We start from the raw sequence: 20,782 nt of genomic DNA on the forward strand, positions 1-20,782 counted from the left end.
GCGGGAGAGCAGGGTGGGCTGCGGTGCCCGGGGCCAGGGGGTTCGGGAAGACCCGCACTTTGAGCATCCTCAGAGCCGCGGCCCGCCAGCCAGGCGCGCGCGTGTGTGTGTGGCCGGAGGCTGCCTGGTTTGGGGGCTGGGGGAGGCAGGGGACGCGGCCCGGTGGTGCTGGAGCAGTGGGTCGGTGCCTCCTTCCAGGACCGTCATCTATTTCGCTCCCTTACACGCCCCAGCATCTTCCGTGCCTCTAAGAACCTGGCCCTCAGCCCGCCCGCGCCCCTCCCTGGGATGCCGAGCCTTTCCCCAGGACCGTGCATTCCTGCAGTGTCAGAACCATTGGCAGCTGCCGCAGACGCTGGCGGAGCGATTGTTTTACCACGAACAGGTCGGAGAAAGGACGAGTGTGATGCTGGTGGGGGCGCGCTGCGCTCCTGTGGGCCCAGGGCGTCTGGGGGCTGGGGGCGCATCCGACAGAGCCCCCGGGGGCCTATCACCGCCCTCTCTTCCCCTGTCTTGCCCGTCCCTTCTCCTCGCCGCGACACCACCTCCTGACCCCCCTCCGTCCCCCGCGTCCGGGTCTGGTTGGGCCGAAAGGGCCGTGGCCGTGGAGTATGTGTGCGGCCTGCGCGGGGTGAGCCCGTCTTCCTCGGAGCACCAGGCTTTGTGCTGCTTGGAGGGGCCTTTCTTTACCCCGGCAGCCTGGGGGAGGGGATGTGGGATGAGGGTGGATGGAGCAGCAGGAGGGAGAAGGGGTGGGAAGCAGAACTACAAAGAGGTTGCTGACTTCTATGCAGTGAAATACTCTCCGTCCGAAGGTGCGGCTTGGCACTGGGTTTTGCTGAGGAGCAGTGGGAAACCGAAGGTGGGTCAGTGGACCGTCAGCTTTGGGGATGGTTTGGAGGGCGGTGGGCACGTAGAATCATTTGATCTCTGGGGCAAGTAGTGGGAAGAAGGGGAGATGGAGTGGGGCCTGTGTGGAGATGCAGAGGCCCGGCAGGGGGAGGCATGGTGAATTCTTTGCTGCTCAGCTCAGCAGAGCAGGCACTGGGAAACCGGTACCCGCAGTGTGAGCTGCGGCGACCGTGTATCATTGTGCTGCACGAGAGGCTTGTGTGTTTCCTACTGGGTCTCTGTTAAGCTCGGCGCGGTCCTTTCTTTTCCAAATTACACCATCTCTTGGGAGCCTAAATAAACGGAACAGGACATAAGCAAACTGTAGTCCTGCACTCCCGTTCTATGATAAAGAGTAAAAGACAAGACCACCCTCCTATGATTCCTTTTTTTCTGCCATTCTTCATTTTTGTTTTTCCTCAAGTTTATTTTGGAAGTACAGAGAAGGAGGATAAACGCTCAATTGAATTCACCCCAGCTTTAAGGGAAGGGAGCCTCTGAAATGATCTGTGACTGAAGACAGGCAGGAGCTTACCAAGATACAAGAGTAGGACATCTCATCTGGGGGCAGAGGCACCCCACTAAGAGAGAAGAGGAAAAGGAGGGAAGGGGCACTGTTTCAGAAGGACGGCCAGCCCCAATTCAGGGAGCCCTCCTTGAAGCTGAGGTAGGCCAGATGCTTGCCTCTCACCTCCTCTGCCACAGCCTGGGCTCTTTATACAAAATCTGGGCTCTGTTTGGGTGTCAAGTGCTTTCAGTTTTAGCTTCTTCCGCAGGTGGTCAATCATGCAGACCTTCTCGGCGCTTAGGGAGAGAGTGAGTTGATGAAAAGAAATCAGGCTGTATTGTGAGTTTTCCAGTGATCATGCTTCTGAACTCCAGAGTGAGTGGTGATATCCATTTCTTCTTTTATAATCTTCTAGGTGAATCCATTTTCTCTAAAGTCTGTGCTGAGGACAGGTGCTTTCAGAACAATCTTCCTTGTTGCCATCACTCAAAACTCAATCATAGTCTATGATTCTGATTGGATTGCTCTCTTGTTACTGGTTGATGGGATAGATTCTGTTTGCAATCAACATCCTCCTTGGTATACCTTCTCATGCCAGCTCCCTTGTCCCCTCCAGGAAGAGAACAGATTTAAAGGAAGTGTGAATATTTGGAATACCAGCTGGTTAGCTTTCATGTCTTGCTGAAATGGAACCAGTGATCTGAGAGGCTTTGACCACATGAATTGAAAATAGCAGGAGTGCCTTAGTAAAAAGGATGATTTCATTCCACGATAGTTCTCTCTTTTGATAAGCATTCTGAAGCATCACACAGGGAATATCTTGGCAAGGATAGTTTTTCTTTTACTCGAAGCACTGTCACTTCACATTTTCATGTAACTATCTTTGCTTTCCTAATATTATGGACATTTTTGGACACTTCATGTATTCCATATGTTGTGCTTAACACTTCAAAGATTGTCTCATTTACTGCACAAAGCAACCTCCAATATAAGTACTATTTTAAACCCCATTTTACAGATGAGGAAATGAAGTCAAAGAGGTTTATAATTTGCCCAGAGTCTCAAAGCTGGGAAGTGATAGGACTAGGATGGGAACCTGGGGCTCTCTCAACACAAATCTCTCGTCTGTAAACCTTTGCTTAATTTCTGTCACACTGAGTGATCTTTTCTAAACTCACTCTTTTGGCACTCAGGGATTCCTAATCTTTTTTGTGCGCTGAGCCACTTTAGCAATGTAGAGGAGCCCTTTGGGCTCTTTCTCAGAATACGATTTTATCTCTCTTTTTTTGGCCATGTTGAGCAGCATGTGGAATCTTAGTGCCCCAACCAGGGATCAAACCTGTGCCCCCAGTAGTGGAAACTCACAGTCTTAACCACTGGACCATCAGAGAATTCCCTGAAATATGCTTTTAAATGCAAAAAATGAAATACAGTATATTCAAAGAACCCTCAGGACTCTGTTGACCATGGGTGAGGGAACTCTAACTGGCAATTAGTTGTTAATGCTTAATAGTTGGGGTGTCCGATATGTAGCCACTAGCCATATGTGGCTGTTGGACACTTGAAATTTGACTGGTTCAAATGGAGACATAATGTGAATGTAAAATACACACTATATTTTGAAGACTTAGTATGAAAAAAGAGTGTCAAATGTCTCATTAATATTTAAAAATTTGGATTAGATATTGAAATGGTAATATTTTGGATATATAGGATTAAACTATATTATTAAAATATAAGTTAAATTATTAATTATGTTAATATGTTATTAAAAGTGACTTCTAAAAGTATTAGCTCTGTACCAACACTTTTTTTTTTAACACTTTCTTTTTAACAGTTGAGGAAGTCAAGACCCACAGTACTTCTCAGTCAGGCATTGGCAGGTCTGTTGACTCTTGACCCTGTGTTCTTTCTAAGCTGTCATACTGATTTGTATCTTTTTGTATTTTGAGGTCTTATCACATTGCCTTTGCAAACTATAAACACTCAGAATGTGTTTTGTTGAGATTTGGTGGTAACTGACTCAATCCCAGTAAAATCCCAGGAGGAACTGTCTAGGTCCTTACCTGGTATGCCATCCGCCTTGCTTATGTAGAATTTTAATTTTAAAGGTAGGGGTGGAGGATGGTTTTTGCTCTCTGGTTGCTTCTCCTTGGGTAGTGGTTCCAAGTGGTTCTGACTGGATCAGTCATCATACAGATAAGAGATAGAAGTTTGGTTGCCTTGCTGTGTTCCAGGGAAGGAAACGGAGTAGGTAGAGAAGGGCATGATAGACAATAAGCTTGTGCTGCCTGCAGTAGAAAATGAAAACTATATGAGGGGGACAGAAGATCATTTGTCAGTGAACACAGATTGATTGATTGCCTCGCAGCAGGCTGTGTGTGCTAGAAACCGTGGAGGGTATCCAGAGGATGTCCATGTCCTCGAGGAATTTAAATTAAAATTGGGGAAGGGCTTGGTTGTATACATACAGATGGATAAATCACAGCTGAAGGCCTGGAGCTATTGGGAAATGAAGGGAGGCCTGGATGTACAGCCTTCTGGGGTCCAGTGCCCCAGGTGGCTGTGGAGTCTGGCTTTGGAGGACACGGGTAGTTGGGTCTCTCTCTTACAGGTCACTAATCCACTCTTCTAGTTCCAGACGTAAGCTGTGTGTCTGGAAAAAACTCAGGTGCTTGTATGAAAGCCTGTATTAGTGCTCTATTAGTCCACCATTTATTGATGAGAGTAGTAATACCCAGGTCCATGAAACCCTGTCCAAAACCCCTGGGGCCAGGCATGTTTCAAAATTTAGATGATCTCAGGTTTTGGAATGCGGTAATAGGGTGTGTATTCTGCATATCATCCCCTGGGGGCTGGGGCAGCCATCTCTATCATTAAAAAAAAAAAAAAAACTTTCTGCAGCAAAACCCACTAAATGGGATACATTAAAACCATAAACAGCTCTAGAAGCATGTAGATCAGGTTTAGTTGCCAAATGAGTTTAGGTCATGGCAGGTTTTGCCACCAAATAAGTAATGGAAAACTTCCAGGTTATTTATTTGTTTTAGCTGTGCTGTACCACGTGTGGGATGTTAGTTTCCTGACCAGGAATCAGACCCATTGCCCCTGCGTTGGAAGTGTGGAGTCTCAACTACTGGGCCACCAGGGAAGTTCCTTTTCAATATTTATTAAAATTTAAAAAAATTGTTTATTTGTCTGTGCCGGATCTTAGTTGCAGCATGCAGGATCTTTAGTTGCAGCACGCAGACTCTTAGTTTTGACATGTGGGATCTAGTTCCCTGACCAGGGATCAAACCACAGTCTCCTGCCTTGGGAGTGCAGTCTTAGCCACTGGACCAGCAGGGAAGGAAGTCCCACAAAGCTCCCAGTTTTGAGAGCACATGGTTAAGGATGTAGACCTATGTTAATCATCACAATCATAATACAAAGAACAGAAATTGAACAACATCGATGTTTATTATCTCCCAGGCACTGTTCTAGGCACTTACCTGTGTTGACTCCTTTAACCTTTAGGACAGCCCTTTGAGGTAGGTCCTGCTATTATTTCTGTCTTAAGGAGAATAAAAGAGGAGCACAGAGAAGTTAACTGCTACGATCATAGCTGGGCAGGAGCTAAGGAGTGGAGCAGAAGCACACCTAGGCAGTCTGGTCTAGGGGGGCTGCATCCTTAACCCTTGTTAAGGTTAGGCTTTGTTTTAGGGGGCAGGGAATGGGAAACAGGTGTGTCTTCACAATGCATGCTTATTAAGTTAGCATTATTCACGCTGATAATGACATTCGAACTCCTTAAGGGTAAAATAGTGAGGGAGCACAGACAATGGAGCCAGTAAAGCAGGGTTTTGTTTTTAGGGGCTGAGAGTAATGAGTGATTATGTAATATGTGATTGTGGCTCCTCAACAGAGCTGGCCTAAAAGCCCAGTCCAAACTCACATTACCGTGTCTATTTCTTCCAGATAAACGAATCCTGAACGTTGCAGTTTCCTGATTGCTGTGCAAGGATGGAGGCCCCCCTGGTGAGTTTGGATGAAGAATTTGAGGACCTTCGGCCCTGCTGCTCGGAGGACCCCGAGGAGCAGCCCCGGTGTTTCTACGGCTCATCTCCCCACCATCTCGAGGACCCCTCCCTATCTGAGCTGGAGAATTTTTCTTCTGAAATCATCAGCTTCAAGTCCATGGAGGACCTGGTGAATGAATTTGATGAGAAGCTCAACGTCTGCTTTCGGAACTACAACGCCAAGACGGAGAACCTAGCTCCCGTGAAGAACCAGTTCCAGATTCAAGAGGAGGAGGAGACCCTGCAGGATGAGGAGTAAGACGTCTCCGTTGTTCTCTGTTGTCTCAGCTTAGGGCCCTGGGGTCTGGGGCATAGAACGAGTTTCTGTCCTTCGGTTTACGGCGTATTACTTACATTTTATCAGTGAGACCGCACCCTGGTAACTGCTGACCTTGTTCCATTATATCCCTTCACAGTCACCTGTAGAGTTTCCTTAAGTTGAAACCACAAAGGAATAAAGTATTTTTAGGAAAGAGATTTCCCTAGACACAAAATCAAAATTCAGGAGCATGCGAAATTTGGGGGTCTGTTTTCAGCTTTCTTTATATCATAATAATCCATCCAGATATTAGAGATAAGGGCAAGAAAAAAAAATGAACTAAGAGGAACCATGTTGCTGAAACTATTTGCTTTACAAAACACCAGAACTGTGAAAATCTCTGAGTTGTTTACACCCGCTCAGGACTGGGAAGATTATCTGCAAAAGTTAAGATAGGTCCAAAAAAAAAAAAGATAGGTCCAAATAAGAAAGCATGAACATTGAACCGGGAGATTGGGGAATTACCCAGGACAAAATAAAGATGATAAGCAGGTGAAGTGGCTTTTGAGTATTCCCTATGTCACTTAATAGTCACCTTACGGGGTCTTAACAGAAGTCAGGAACAGAGATTTGAGAAATGTGCTGTTTAAGGAGCGACTAGAAAGAGAAGAGGGTGTTTGTTGTATGAATTAAAGAAGCTGTTTGGGGGTATTTAGTAAAAATAGGCATAAATTCCCCAAAGGGATAAAATATGCATAAACTATTCTTCAGGGATCACACAGGAAATGTCGAGTAGTTGGTAGTGGAAGTTTCAGTCAAAAGAGCAACTGCACTTTTGGTTTCTCTTTTTTATGTACTTGGGTGGGAAAAATTGCCCGTAAGTAAGTGGGGGAAGAAGACCCCTTCTACAGCAGGGGTCCCCAACAGGCTGTGGACTGGTACCTCTTGTCAGATCAGCGGTGGCATTAGATTAGAAATAAAGTACACAGTAAATGAAATGCGTTTGTCATCCCCAAACCATCTTCCCTACTCTCGGTCTGTGGAAAAACTGTCTTGTACAAAATTGATTCCTGGTGCCAAAAAGACTGGGAACCTCTGCACTACAAGATGTAACCTGATTATATTTGGCAGATATTTTCTTATTTGAAAACTACTGAGACTGTATCTCTGTGAATATTAGGGCTATCTGTCTGTCTGTCTTACTTGTTATTCTGTCTCCAGTATCTGACACAGTGCGTGGTATGTAGTAAGTGATCAAATCATGTTTTTTGAATGAATATTGAATGACCTGGATGAGCGATAATAGCTAGCCTCATAGGTACATGTAATGCATTTCCTCCTTTTCTTTTTAATTAACGCTAGCCTGAAGGTACGATCACAGAGGACATTTCACTCTGGTGACCAATACTGTGACTGTGGGCTATGTGTTTCAATTCAATTTTAAGTTTCAAACTGATTTTTTAGATTCATAGCCTATTACAATTTGCTCAACTCCTCGAGGTCAAAAAAGAATGGTTCTGGGGCTTTATTATAATACAGAGCTTCTCTGACCATAGTTCACTGCAGCACACAGCGGACTAGAAACACTATGAACTGTCATTTTTCCACTCTTACTAACTCACTGTGTGACCTCGGGCTCATCGCTTAACTCTCGCTGGCTGTAATGGTGCTTATCTTTGGAACCTTTGGAGCTCAGTTTCGATGAGGCAGGACTAAGGACTGGCTAAGAACCTCATTTCTCACCTCACCCAGGCTGTGCTCTGAAAATTCCTTTTGCTTCCAACAGATCATGTCTCCCTGTCTAAACCACCCTCTGCCTCATTAAGGACAGAGGTTCAACAACCAGGTTCTTACCCTTTTCTAGCACATTAGCAGAGGCCACTCAATGTTAATTACCATCACACAAGATTATTGGTGTTATCCTGATTTCTCTGACTTGCCTGCCTCATTGACTGCTCAGCTAAATGACTGAAAGCTGAATAATTCTTTAGAGGGAAAATATGATGTGGGGATAGTGTGGTGGGAAGAATCTGGGGAGAGAAATCGTAATACTGTGCTTTCTGGGCATTCAGCGTGTGTTTCATACATGTCTAAAGCTTTACTGCTTAAAAATTTGAATCAAATTACACACTTTGTTTTATAGACACCCATCCAGCTACTTCAACTGTAATATTATGATGGGGTAAAGGAAAAAGATAATTTAATATCCAACCTGGTTCATAGTCTCCTGAGCCCAGCTCTCTTGTTCTAATAAACTTGCTAGGATTTGGTAGTTAGAGGTTTCATCCACCAATGAATTGCAAGTGTTTTGGATGGGTTAGAACTACATAATGGAAGCTTCAAAGAAAAACAATGAAATTCTTGGCCAAAGTAATCTCCTGAAAGATAGCACAAATCAGAAAGCAAGGGGAGTGATTCCCTTTGAAGTTTTGATATTTTTTCTTTTCTTGTTCTTGGCCCTGCCATGTGGCAGGTGGGATTTTATTTCCTCGAATAAGAATCAAAACTGCAGCCGCTGCGTTATGTGCACAGAGCCTTAACCACTAGATGGGCAGGGAAATCCCGAAGTTTTCATTTGTAACTATTTGTCTTAAAGAGAATTGGCTGAGATATCCACTTATCTCTGCCTTGTCAGGGCATGGAAGTCATTAAAAGAAAGTCAATATGTATGAAAATGTATTTTCAGTGTTTTTAATTTAGAAAATATTCCAGAATCTCTTCTCTGCATATGTAGACTCACCCTTTCTTTGTCATAAGAGATCCAACCTGGAGGCCTACCGAGTGGCAATGGTCAGCCTTCACCCCACTTCCTACCTTTCTGGGTCTTCCTGTCTGTCCTCTTACAAGGACCCTAGTGACAGAGGGGCCAAATATATGAGAACACTGAGTTTCCTGTTCCTCCAATAGAATTACTGGGTTAAAGGTCATATTAAAAATCAAGTTCCCATGATAAATAAACAGATTGTAGTCAGCCATGCTTTAAGTTGAAGACAAGTAAATCCTAAATAATCAGATAGGGAAAGTCGACAGATAGCTGTGGTTTTTAGGAAAGTTAATTCTCTTCTCAGAGGTTCCGTTTCCCCATATGGAAGGCAGACGTAGTGTGGATTCTATTGAAGCATTTGAAAGAATCTAAAAAGTTGTTCAGAGTCATTGGTGTGTTAATAATTCATAATTCCTAAGCATTAACAGCAAAATTATACTCATGTTAACACACATCTAAGTGTGGATATTGGCCCTGACTTGAAACCAATAAAACACTGGATGAGGGCAGTAGCCAGCCTAAGAGATGTTCCCAAGTTGGAATTCTAATGAGCACTTTACCCTGTCTGCCATAGTGTCAGGAATATGTATATAGGTGTGTGTATGTGTGGCAGGATTGATGTAGCCTTGATGGCTATGTTGCCAGTTGCAGACCCAGATTTTAGTGTACTCGTCTTGTCCAACTTCCCTTGTGGCTCAGCTGGTGAAGAATCCGCCTACAATGTGGGAGACCTGGGTTCAACCGCTGGATTGGGAAGATCCCCTGGAGTCAGAAAAGGCTACCCACTCCAGTATTCTGGCCTGGAGAATTCCATGGACTGTATAGTCCATGGGGTGGCAAACAGTTGGACTTGACTGAGTGATCTTCACTTTCACTTGTCCAATGAATTCTGTTTGGTTTGCTCATCCTCTGCTAGCATCTTTTTCCAAATCCCTAGCCCTCCACGGTAAAAGACAGTTTTGTCATTTCTACAGGTATATGTGTGTGCTCAGTCATTAAGTTGTGTCCTACTCTTTGCCACCCCAGGGACTGTAGCCCTCCAGGCTGCTCTGTCCATGGGATTTCCCAGGCAAGAATACTGGAGCAGGTTACCATTTCCTTCTCCAGGGAATCTTCCCTACCCAGGTATTGAACCCAAGTCTCCTGCAACCATATAAGCCCAAGGTATAAAATATGCACTTGAAAAGGCATTTCTATTATTATAGGGACTGAGGAAAGGCAACACTAGTGGTAAAGAACCTGCCTGCCAATTCAGGAGACTTAAGAGAGTCAAGTTCAATCCCTGGGTCGGGAAGATCCCCTGTAGTAGGACATGGCAATCCACTCCCGTATTCTTGCTTGGAGAATTCCATAGACATGGAGCCTGATGCGCTGCAAAGAGTTGGACATGACTGAAGCAACTGCACGAGGGAACAAACTGGATTTCAGGTGTCATGACAGCTTAATAACAAGAATTGAGGGAACTTGTTTAATCTTAGTTTTTTTGATGAAAGATAGTAGTGGATAGCTTTCAAAGTCTCCTTTCCTTAAGATAAGAGTAAATAGGAGGATGCCTCTCAGGGAGTGGAATTTTACAGTTCACCCAGGGTACTTCTGGCAGGGAATACATTTCTTCCCAAAGATCCTGCTTAGGATAGGATGGACAACCTCTCTGGGGACAAAAGTCTAACCCATTCTCTTCCCTCCAGAAAGCTTTGTGTTTTCCCCTCCCAGGCCTCTCTTCATTCCCGGGACTGCGTGCCTGCCAGTGTGCCTGCCTTTGCCTTCCATTTAACCTTCCCTGGGCTGGAGATCTAAACAGAAAGCAGGCGTGTACCCCTGCTGACCTTGCCAATTCTCCTTTCATAGATTGATGAAAGCACCATGTCCAGAATAATGTAGTTACAGACCTTTCACATAGAGGCGGCTGCTGCCCTGCTGTTCTCGGTTGTGATTTTTAACTTGGCGTATGTTCTGATGCTCACGAGAATCATAAAATTTAGAAAGAATTGAAATAGTCGAGTGGGTAGGAATATAGGCTGTATAACTGTATTGCCCGGGTTCATATCCTGCCTCTGTCATTGCTGTGTGAATTTAGATTAGTTAATTAACTTCTCTGTGTTTCAGTGTTTTTTTTCGCCTCTGCTTTACAGTGTTGCTGTGAGGAATGAGTGAATTGATCCACATAGAGAGTTTAGGATAGTACCTGGCTTGTGTTTAGTAATTGCTCAGTGAGGTTGGCTGCTATGGTTATTGTTAAATGGGCACTGAATGACTGTGGGAAGGGGTGCAAATGATGACAGTGAGTCATTCTATTAAAGATTGCTTATGAACCTCAAAGGATAAAAAATATGTCTGTGAGAAAGGAAGGAGGAGACTTGAAAGAGAACAAGGATGGTTGAAATCCCAAGAGATAAAGGTTTAGGGAATTGTCACTAAAAATCTAGAACTAGAAGATGAAATCCAGGGTCTGTCCGTGAAGGCTCAGGTGAGAAAAGTTGCTCCCCTATACGATTTTAGAGCATCTTCATGTGTCACTTTAAAGATGTAAACAGTTTCAAGGTCATTGGAAAGTGTGTAGTCCCCCATTCAAGGCCCCAGCTTTCATCCTATCTAGGAAAGGCACAGAAGGCTCCTGCCTGTTTTGGGCTTTGCTGAATCAGTTTTCCAGGCACTTGCTGCAGGGTCAGACTTCAAGGTCAGTGCCTGCATGCATGCCATTCATTCTCGAGGCTGAGTGTAACGCCACGATGCACGGAGGATTTGTCCGTTGATCTTCCTGGTGGATGTGGTGATGGGACTTTTGTCTTGGAGGCAGCAAATCGTATTTGCTCCTTGGTGTTAGAATGCTAACAAGACTTGGATTTAGAATGAGGCTGGATTAATGACGCTGTAATAGTGCTTGATGGAGGCTGGACTATCGCTCATGTTTGAGATGTAGACTCTCAATCCTGCTGAATGAATGTCTAATGAACACTTGATGAGCTCTGGGCAAGTGCTTCCTTATGATTGTAGGGAAAAAAAATGGATCAGTGGAGAGCCAAAGCCGTGCCATTAAATCGTGTTTTCTTGATTGCTTTTGTTTCATCACCAAATTGTATGCATTGTACACTAGGAAAATCCCCCTGTTTATAGACTTGTATATTGTATCATTCCAGATTTTATATATGTTAAGAACACTCCCCTCCCTCATTTTATGTATCTGATTTCAAGTGTCTGTGCTCTGACATATATATATACACATATCTACTTGTGTATATATCTATATACTTGCTACACTTCTCAGCATCTTAAACCATACTTTGTCATGTTTTGGATTTGATCCATGTGTGTACACATTTGCTTATCTTTAAATGGCTACTTCCTTATATTAGTATATCTAAATAAAATATCCCTTCTTGTACTTGTTTCACAGGTGTCAGTCCTGTTTGGTGTGCACGGGCATCTGAAGGAGATTGCATCGAGCCCTCATTATTCCGTTACTTCATATTAACTTAAGTGCTGCTGACTTCCATGGATAGCATTGTTTTAGGAGCCTGGTTTACTGATTTACATTAACTCTTGCTGTTAACTGATTTATTTATTTTCCTGTGTGTGAAAGTTTGTGACTTCAGGATTTTCCCCAATCCCCTTCCCACTTTTTTCCCCAAGAAAACCTTTCTGAAATAGTGAGTTAAACAAAAAGAATTGTAGAATATCCTTTTTCATAATGTACCTATCAGAAATTTTTTAAAAAGTATAATAAAGGGGACCCCATCTCCCCCCACTGAAAACTAATTGTGTAGACACTGGTGTGTTTATTGATTCCTTTCATATATTTTCCTTAGAGTCTCTATGATGGAGGCAGGCCACACTTAAACTCTACATTCCTAGAGGACAGGGTTGTGCCACCCTGGGGTCCCTGGAACATTTTGGGTAATAAACTTAATAGCGTTGGCATCATCCCCTTACCTCCATTAGGTGTCAACTGTTCGGATTGTAGGCATCTGAAACTGAAATACAGTTAACCCTTGAACAACATGGGGGATTAGGGGTGCTCACCCCTTACAAAGTGGATTTTTCTGCTATTTCTGCCTCAGAAACAAAGGAATTGATAAATGACAAGGGCAGGAAGCTGAAGCAGTTTGAAGAGCATCAGGACTCAAACCCTAGTTCTTTTGATTCCACTCATTGTGACCTCTAAACTAACACAAACTTTCCCCTGTACTTTGAGTTAATGTAAAGATCCGTGAAATGAAAATATTGGCACTGCAACATTCTTTGGAAAAATATCCACATGTAAGTGGATGCTCACAGTTTAAACTCGTGTTGCTCAAGGGTCAGCTGCGTCGGTAAACCAGACAATGACCCCGTTCTTAATGAGATTCAGCCAGAAAATCTGCCCAGATCAGTCTACCTCTCTCTTCCTCCCTCTTCCTCCCATTCTTCTCTGCCCATAAGAAAGGAAACATGGACATTTCTTAGATTCATGGGACAGGAGCCATTTGGTTGAGGGGCAGATTTAGTTCTGGAGTCGTTTCTTTATTGCCAGCGGTGTGTTAATTGTAGACGCTACTGTTGGTGTCTCAATGGTGAGAAATTCCTCCTCCTTTTTTTTTTTTTTGGCCCTGAAGTTCCTGGCTAGGCCCCATTCTCTTGGCTCCTTTTCTCCTGGTAGTGCCTGAAATTCAGCTTTTAAGCTGCTTCACTCCTACATGCTGGAAGGCAGATGATCTCAGCCTGGCACACACAGAAGCCTCTCTCCTCCCCCGGCCTAGCTCTTCCTTCCTCCAGGCGGGGCCAGGCCACAGATGTGCGCTAATGAGAGCTTCTCTTTGTTTACAGGGTTTGGGATGCTCTGACAGACAATTACATCCCTTCACTCTCAGAAGACTGGAGGGACCCAAACATGGAGGCTCTAAATGGCAACAACTCTGACACCGAGGTACCTCTGGGGCCCCTAACTTAACAGGGCTTGAGGAGCTGTGGATTCCAGTTTAAAAAAATTTTTTTTTAAAAAAACACCAGTAACTCAGCAGTCTTCCGTATTATGTAACGAAGCTCAACATCATTGCTGGGAAGGCAGGGATTGTGGAGGAAGTGAAAAGTAAGATGAAGGAGGACATCCAGGGTATATGAGGTGAATGGAATGATTGTAAAATAGTGTAAATGCAGGTCACTTCTGTTGCTCATCTGTGTCCTACAATGTGCAGAATTAGGTGATCTGAAGTAAGACAGGAGGGTGAGTATCACAGGCTTCTTTTGTGTTCAAACAATGATGGTTAAAAAAAAAAAATCAGGGTTTTCCATCTAAAATGAACAGTTCAGTCCCATCAAAAAACTGTATTGACAACATGCATGGCTGAATTCCTTTGCTGTCCACCTGAAACTATCACGACATTGTTAATCAGCTATACTCCTATATAAAATAAAAAGTTAAAAAAAGCAGTACTGACAGGCTTGTGACAAGCTCAGGGCCTGGCTAATGGCCACAGTTGGGGCCCAGATAATAAAGAGGTTGTCATGCAATAGAGAGCAATTCTTTTTTTTTTCCATATGTTTTTTGTTGGCATATAATCCCTTTACAATGTTGCATTAGTTTCTGCTGTACAGCAGAATGAATCAACTATATGTATAAATATCCCTTCCCTCTTGGGCCTCCCTCCCACCCTCTAGGAGGAATTCTTTATGAAACTAAACCAACCAGGCATGCATATGACTGGACCTGAGTCATAGTCTGTGGTTACTTACACCAAAGAAGAAGGTAGCCTACAGGCTTCTGAAGAAAGCAGGAAAGGGAACACTTATTTTGAGTTGATTTGCATAGGTTACAGGAGCTCCAAAATGCCCCTCCTAGCTAAATACACGTGTAGAAAAGTATTATTAAATCATATAATGGCTCTGTCCTTGCTCAAAGCCTCGTTCTACCCTGCTTAGTTTTCTAGTTTTAGCTGCAAAGCAAATCTGACAATTCCCAATCAAGAAGTGCTGTCACGATTCTGTGGGCTCAGCAAACAAGGGAGGGAGGTGGATCTGATCTCTCTAGGCGCTCCAGGATTGAGTCCAGGGAAGGGCAAGAACCAGATTTCCCTTACCAGGCGATATTTCTGTAGACCATTGCCCGAAATAGCACAGCAGAGAGATCAGCAATCAGTTGATTTGTTGAAAGGTGACTCTGTATAGCCTTTCTAACTCTTCTAATAACTAGCTATTCAAAATACCCAGAACCTTGAGGCTTCATTGACTGGGCAAAATAGACTTTGAATCTCAGAGGTTTGCTACAACCCTACTTAGCATGGATGTAGGATGTCTCAGGTCCTGTTTTGAACTCCTCAGTGCTTTCTTTTTCTCTAGCAGTGCTTATATGGATAGTGTTGGGTCCTCACTCAAAATGCAAAGGAGAAGATAAGCAGTAATAGAGTAAATCTTATTACTGAAATGAAATCAGGCCTGTCGTGGTGCAAAAGGCAGATTTTGCCTTATTATTTCCTTTGTCACCTTTCTAACTCATTTTAAGCCAAAAAATATGTAAGATAGCCTCCCCTTCGAAAGGACTCTAATTTATCCTCACTTGCAGATTTCCCTCAAGAGGGTTAATATTTCAGGGGAAACTGAATGACCCTGAGAAAGATGATCTTGATCTCCTCATAGAATTTTCTCCATCTAACCCGCGGAAAAGGACGGGGTAGCAATAATGGATGGATTAAAGCTGTTTTATTTCAGCCTCCTTTATTATCTGTATTCATTACAGTAGAAGCTCTTTTCACTGACCTCAGTTTAAATGACTTGCTATGTTACCAGTGCTCTGTATTCCTTCTGTAAAACATGGTGACCAAACACCCTGGGCATGCAGTGTCCCCATGGCTGGTCGGCCTCTCTCCAGCAAGTCCTCTTATCTCTACTTTGACTTAGTTCATTGCCAAGGATCAGTTATATTTCCTTTCAAACCTGTTCATGCTTGTCCTTGTGACTATAACCAGTTTAATGAAACAGAAGCTGTAGGATTATGACTGCAAAGAGAGTCATTTTTGCTTTTATAAAATCAAAGTAACACATGTACGTAATTTTAAAAGTCAAATCATATTTTAAAAATAATAGGAGACAACAAAAAATACATACAGCAGCCCCCGACTTAACCTTTCCCTGTTCCACAGAGGCAGCCACATCTACTGTTTTTAGTTATTTTTTTTTGTCAGGCATCTACAGTTTCCTAAATAACACTTTTATATTACTATTTCTTTGATTATTTAAAAAAGCAATTTTGTTTGTTATCTATTATGGAAGAGAAGATTTAATTCTTTTGCATCACCTCAAATACTCCCATTTGGCCTTCCCTCTTGTCACCGATTTGTTGTTAAATCAATCTTATGTATTGATATTGGGCTTCCCGGTGGTTCAAATGGTAAAGAATCTGTGTCCAATGCGAGCGTGTTGGGCTTGATCCCTGGGTCAGGAAGATCCCCTGAAAAAGGGAATGGCTACCCACTCCAGTATTCTTGCCTGGAGAATCCCATGAACAGAGGAACCTGGTGGGCTCTAGTCCGTGGGGTCAGAAAGAGTCGGACAGGACTGAACGAGGCAGGGGAGGAGGATATATAAATACGAGTATAACTGAGTAAATACTCTTTGTTGCTGAATCATGGAGTTTTTTAAAAAAATACTTCCTCTCTTAACTCGGAGTGAAAAATTGCTTTGGTTTTCATTTGCCTAGTTTCCTGTACATCAATCATTAGTTCAACTCCAAATTCTGAGTGAACTCTAAATCTCATATATATTTTTTAAAATCAGATAGTCTTTTAATTTTTAAAATTATTAAAAAAAATTAAAACTAGTACCCTCTATCTTTCTTCTGTAAACGAATGTGGTTGTATTCCAGATCTAGCGCACAGCTCTTGTCTTGGGAATTCTTCTTGCCTCTCTCCTGTCCTGACTGCCAGATTTTTATCTTTCTGGGTGTATTCTCTTGTTCTGGTGAAAATAAAGTCAGAACATTCTTGAGAAACGGTGGAAGGAATGTATTTGTTAGAATAGATGAGAGTGTTTTTATTTTCCTGTCATACACGTGACTGAAAATTTGACTTGATAGAGTTATTTTAGGTTGCAAAGGAATATTTACTCAGAATTGCATAGTACCATTCTCTTATCTTTCAGTTATTAATGAGAAATCCCAAATCCATTCTGATTCCTTGTCTTTTATATGTGACTCTCTTTTCGTTCTCTTTAGAAGCTTTGAGGATATTCTCTTTTTCCTTTCTCATTTCTTTTACAGTAATGTGCCTTAGAGTGAGCTGTATTTTTTCATCCATTCTGCTTTATACTCCGTGGGCCATTTCAACCTGGAAGCTCATGACTTTAATTTGTGGCATGCTTTCTTGTTATTTCTCTGAAGACAAATTATTTCTGTTTTCTGCCTCTATTGAGATGATTATATGGTTTTCTCCTTTATTATGTCAATGTGATGAATTACATGAATTGATTTTCAAATGTTAAATCAACCTTGCACTCTTGAAATTAAACTCACAGCTTTACTGAAAGATAATTGGTATGCAATGAACGGCACATGTTAAACTGTACAGTTTGCTAGGTTTTGACTTATGTTTATGTCTGTGAGACCATCACCACAAGATATTAAGCAAGATAGCGAGCCTGTCTTCATGTCCATCACTCTTCCTTTCACCCCCTATCTTCAGGCAACCTGATTCTGTCACTGTAGATTAGTTTGCATTTTTTAGAATTGTGTATAAATAGAATCATGAAGCATGCACTCTTTTTGTCTTTTTTTAAACTTCAGTATAATTATCTAGATATTCATTATTTTATTGCATGTATCTACGTTCATTCCTTTCTATTGCTGAGTAGTCTTCCGTTATATGGATATACCATAATTTTCTTATTCGTTCACCTGTGAATGAACATTTGGGCTGTTTCCAGCATTTGAATATTGCAAATAAAGCTATTATGAACATTCTGGTGTAAGTCTTTTTGTGGACATATGTCTCTGTTTTTCTTGGATAAAAACCTATGAGTGAAATGGCTGGGTCATATTGTAAGTGTATGTTTCACTTTTTAAGGAACTGCCAAACCGTGTTCCAGTTTAGAACTCAAATTACCCCACCAGCCCTTGGCATGCACAGCCTTTTTGATTTTAGTCATTTGAGTGGGTATATAGCAGCATCTTATTTTGATTTTAATTTGCATTTCCCTGATAATATATGATGCTGAGCATCTTTTCATGTGTATCCTCTTTGGTGAAATGGCTGTTTAAATCTTTTGCCCGTTTTCTTAGTGGGCTGTTTGTGTTATTATGGAGATGTTCGAGTTCCTCATGTTAAAAGATAAAATGAAGCATATTAAATTTTTGACAGTTTATTTAAGCAAAATTCTGTTAAAATCTGACAGTGCCAAACCCAAAGTGGTTAAGAGTGCTCTGCCCACAGAAGTTAGAGGAAGGACTTTTACAGAGAAGAGATGGAAGCAAAGGAAGGAAATAAGTTGATTGGCTCTCGTTTGAGTGGTTGTATTATTTGGGAAACTCTGATTGGCTGTTTGTGAGTGGTTGTCCTTTGGTTTGATTCTTAACCTTGAGGCATTAGAGGTTTTGGTTTTGCTTTGCTTAGGAACCTCCTGAAGCACTGAAGTCACCTTAGCCTAATGGTCCCTTTGTTTAATTAATTTAACACATACATTCTAGATATAGGTCCTTTGTTGTATGTTTTGTGAATATTTTTTTCTTGTCTATGGATTTATTTTTCTTGTCTAAGAAAGTTAAAACTTTCTTAACATTATCTTTTGAGGAGAAAATGTTCTTTTAAATGAGACAAAATCAAATTTATTCAGTTTTAAAAAACAGCTTGTGCTTCTCATGTTCAGTATTTAAGAAATTACCAAGCCCAACATCACTAAGATTTTTTCTTATCTCCTAGAAGTTGTGTAGTTTTAGCTTTTATATGATTTACGATCCATTTCAAATTAGTTTCTGTATATGGTGTTAGGCTAGATCAGGGTTCATTTTTTGTGCATGGGTATGGACAGAGAAGGCAATGGCAAGCCACTCCAGTGCTCTTGCCTAGAAAATCCCATGGATGGAGGGGCCTGGTGGGCTGCAGTCCGTGGGATTGCTATGAGTCGGACATGACTGAGTGACTTCACTTTCACTTTTCACTTTCACACATTGGAGAAGGAAATGGCAACCCTCTCCAGTGTTCTTGCCTGGAGAATCCCAGGGACAGGGGAGCCTGGTGGGCTGCCGTCTATGGGGTTGCACAGAGTTGGACACGACTGAAGTGACTTAGCAGCAGCATGGCTGTCTAGTTGTTTCAATACAATTCATTGGAAATATTATCTTTTTCATATTTAATTGTCTTGGCGTCTTTGTTGAGAATCAATTGACCTAAATCTGTGGACCTACTTCTGAATTCTCTATTACACATCTATCTGAATGCCAATCCTCTACTGTCTTTGTTACTGTAGCTTTATGGTAATGTCTTGATAGAAAGCATGTCTTTCCACTTTGTTCTTTTTTTTTTCAAAAAAAATAGTTGCTTTGGCTATTTTAGGTCCTTTGCATTTCCATGTAAATTTTGGAATCAGCTGATAAATTTGTACAAACAAATTGGCCAGAAGTTCAGCTGTGATTGTGTTAAATCTATGGGATACTTTATGAGTATAGATCAATTTTTTATGTTCATGTGGTGAATTACTGCCCTGGATCTTCATTGCTGCGTGCATGGGCTTTCTCTAGCTGTGGAGAGCAGGGGCTACCCTTCGTGGTGTGCAGGCTTCTTACTGAGGCAGCTTCTCATTGTGGAGCACAGGCTGTAGGTGCTCAGGCTCCGTAGTTGTGGTGCATGGACTTAGTTCTCCGTGGTATGTGGGATTCTCCTGGAGCAGGGATCAAACCTGTGTCGCCTGCACTGGCAGGCAGACTCTTGTCCACTGTGCCACCAGAGAAGTCCCTTGTTAACATTTTATTAAGGATTTTTGCATCTATGTTAATAGGACTCTTTTAGTTTTCTTCTCTTGTAATATCATAAAATGAGTTAGAAATTTTTCTTCCATTTTCTGAAAAAGTTTCTGTTATGCTGGTATTATTTCTTCCTTAAATGTTTGATTGACTACACCAGTGAAACCATCCTTCTCTATGACAGTTTTTGATTACCGATTTAATTTCTTTAATAGATATAAGGCTATTCAGATTTTCCATTTCTTGCTGATTTTCTTTAATTTTGGCAAATTGTGTTTTTCAAGGAATTTATTCATTTAATCTAAGTCATTGAATGTACTGACCACAAAGTTGTTTCTGATATTCTCTTATTCTTTCAATGTTAATAAGATCTAGAGTGATGTTCCCTTTTTTATTACTGATATTGTTGATTTGTGTTTTCTTTCTCCTTCTGTCCCTTCCCCTCACCCCCACTGCATCAGTTTATGGGTTTATCACTTTTATTAATTTTTCCAGAGAACCACTTCTGTTTTTTTTTCCTTTGTTGTTTTTTCATTTTCTGGTTTGTTTATTTCTTCCCTTAACTTTATTGTACCCTTCTTTGTACTTAAACTAGGGTTTTACTTCACCCTTCATTTCTTTAAGTTTCTAAGATGGGAGCTTGTGGCTTCCTTGGTGGCTCAGCAGTAAAGAATTTGCCTGCCTATGCAAGAGACTCGGGTTTGATTCCTAAATCAGGAAAATTACCTTGAGAAGGAAATGGCAACCCACTCCAGTGTTCTTGCCTCGAAAATTCCATGAACAGAGAGGCCTGGCGGACTACAGTCCATGGGGTCACAAAGAGTCGGACACGACTTACTGACTAAAAGCAGCAACACAGGTGGGAGCTTAGATCCTATTTCAAACTTGAAAAAATGATTTTGTTCCATTTGGACTACAGAGTCAGACTGGCTGGCTTATAAAGAACAGAAATTTACTTCTCACAGTTAGGGATGCTGGATATCCACAATCAGGGTTTCAGAATGGTTGGTTCTGTTAAAGGGCCTCTTCCAGCTTGAAGACTGTCAACTTCTGGCTGTGTCCTCACAGGACACATGGTGCAAGGGAGCTCTGGGAGCCTCTTTTATAGGAATACAGACCCATTCATGAGGGTCCCACCCTCCTCAGCACCTCCCCAAGGCCCTGCTTCCTGATGCCATCACACTGGGGGCTAGGATTTCAACATACGTGTTGGGAGGACACAAACATTCAGACCATAGTCATAACACAGCATCTTAAAACAGGAAAGCTTTAAGCATTGCCTCAACTGAATCCACAATTTTAATATGGTATGTTTTCATTTTCATTCAGTTCAGAATATTTTCTATTTTTCTCTTGTTCTTTCTTCTTTGACCATGGGTTA

At 42.1% G+C, this 20,782-nt stretch overlaps 1 protein-coding gene across 4 annotated transcripts in view; it reads left to right on the forward strand.

The window, feature by feature from the left end:
- The window catches only part of FEZ1 (fasciculation and elongation protein zeta 1), a 42,679-nt gene that overhangs the window by 368 nt on the left and 21,529 nt on the right, over positions 1 to 20,782 (forward strand). For 2 of the 4 annotated variants that reach the window (XM_088832282.1, XM_055415932.2), the window contains exons 2-3: positions 5,357 to 5,712; positions 13,284 to 13,383. In XM_088832282.1, the coding sequence (XP_088688408.1) occupies positions 5,402 to 5,712; positions 13,284 to 13,383 (411 nt within the window). In that variant the 5' untranslated portion in view covers positions 5,357 to 5,401. Of the gene's footprint in view, positions 1 to 707; positions 863 to 5,356; positions 5,717 to 13,283; positions 13,384 to 20,782 lie in introns of those variants that run through there. The other 2 variants (XM_088832283.1, XM_088832284.1) reach the window with 2 other exon arrangements.

The sequence above is a fragment of the Moschus berezovskii genome, chromosome 25 (genome assembly GCF_049115385.1).
Source record: "Moschus berezovskii isolate FMDL1 chromosome 25, NW_MosBer_1.0, whole genome shotgun sequence".
Taxonomy (NCBI): domain Eukaryota; kingdom Metazoa; phylum Chordata; class Mammalia; order Artiodactyla; family Moschidae; genus Moschus; species Moschus berezovskii.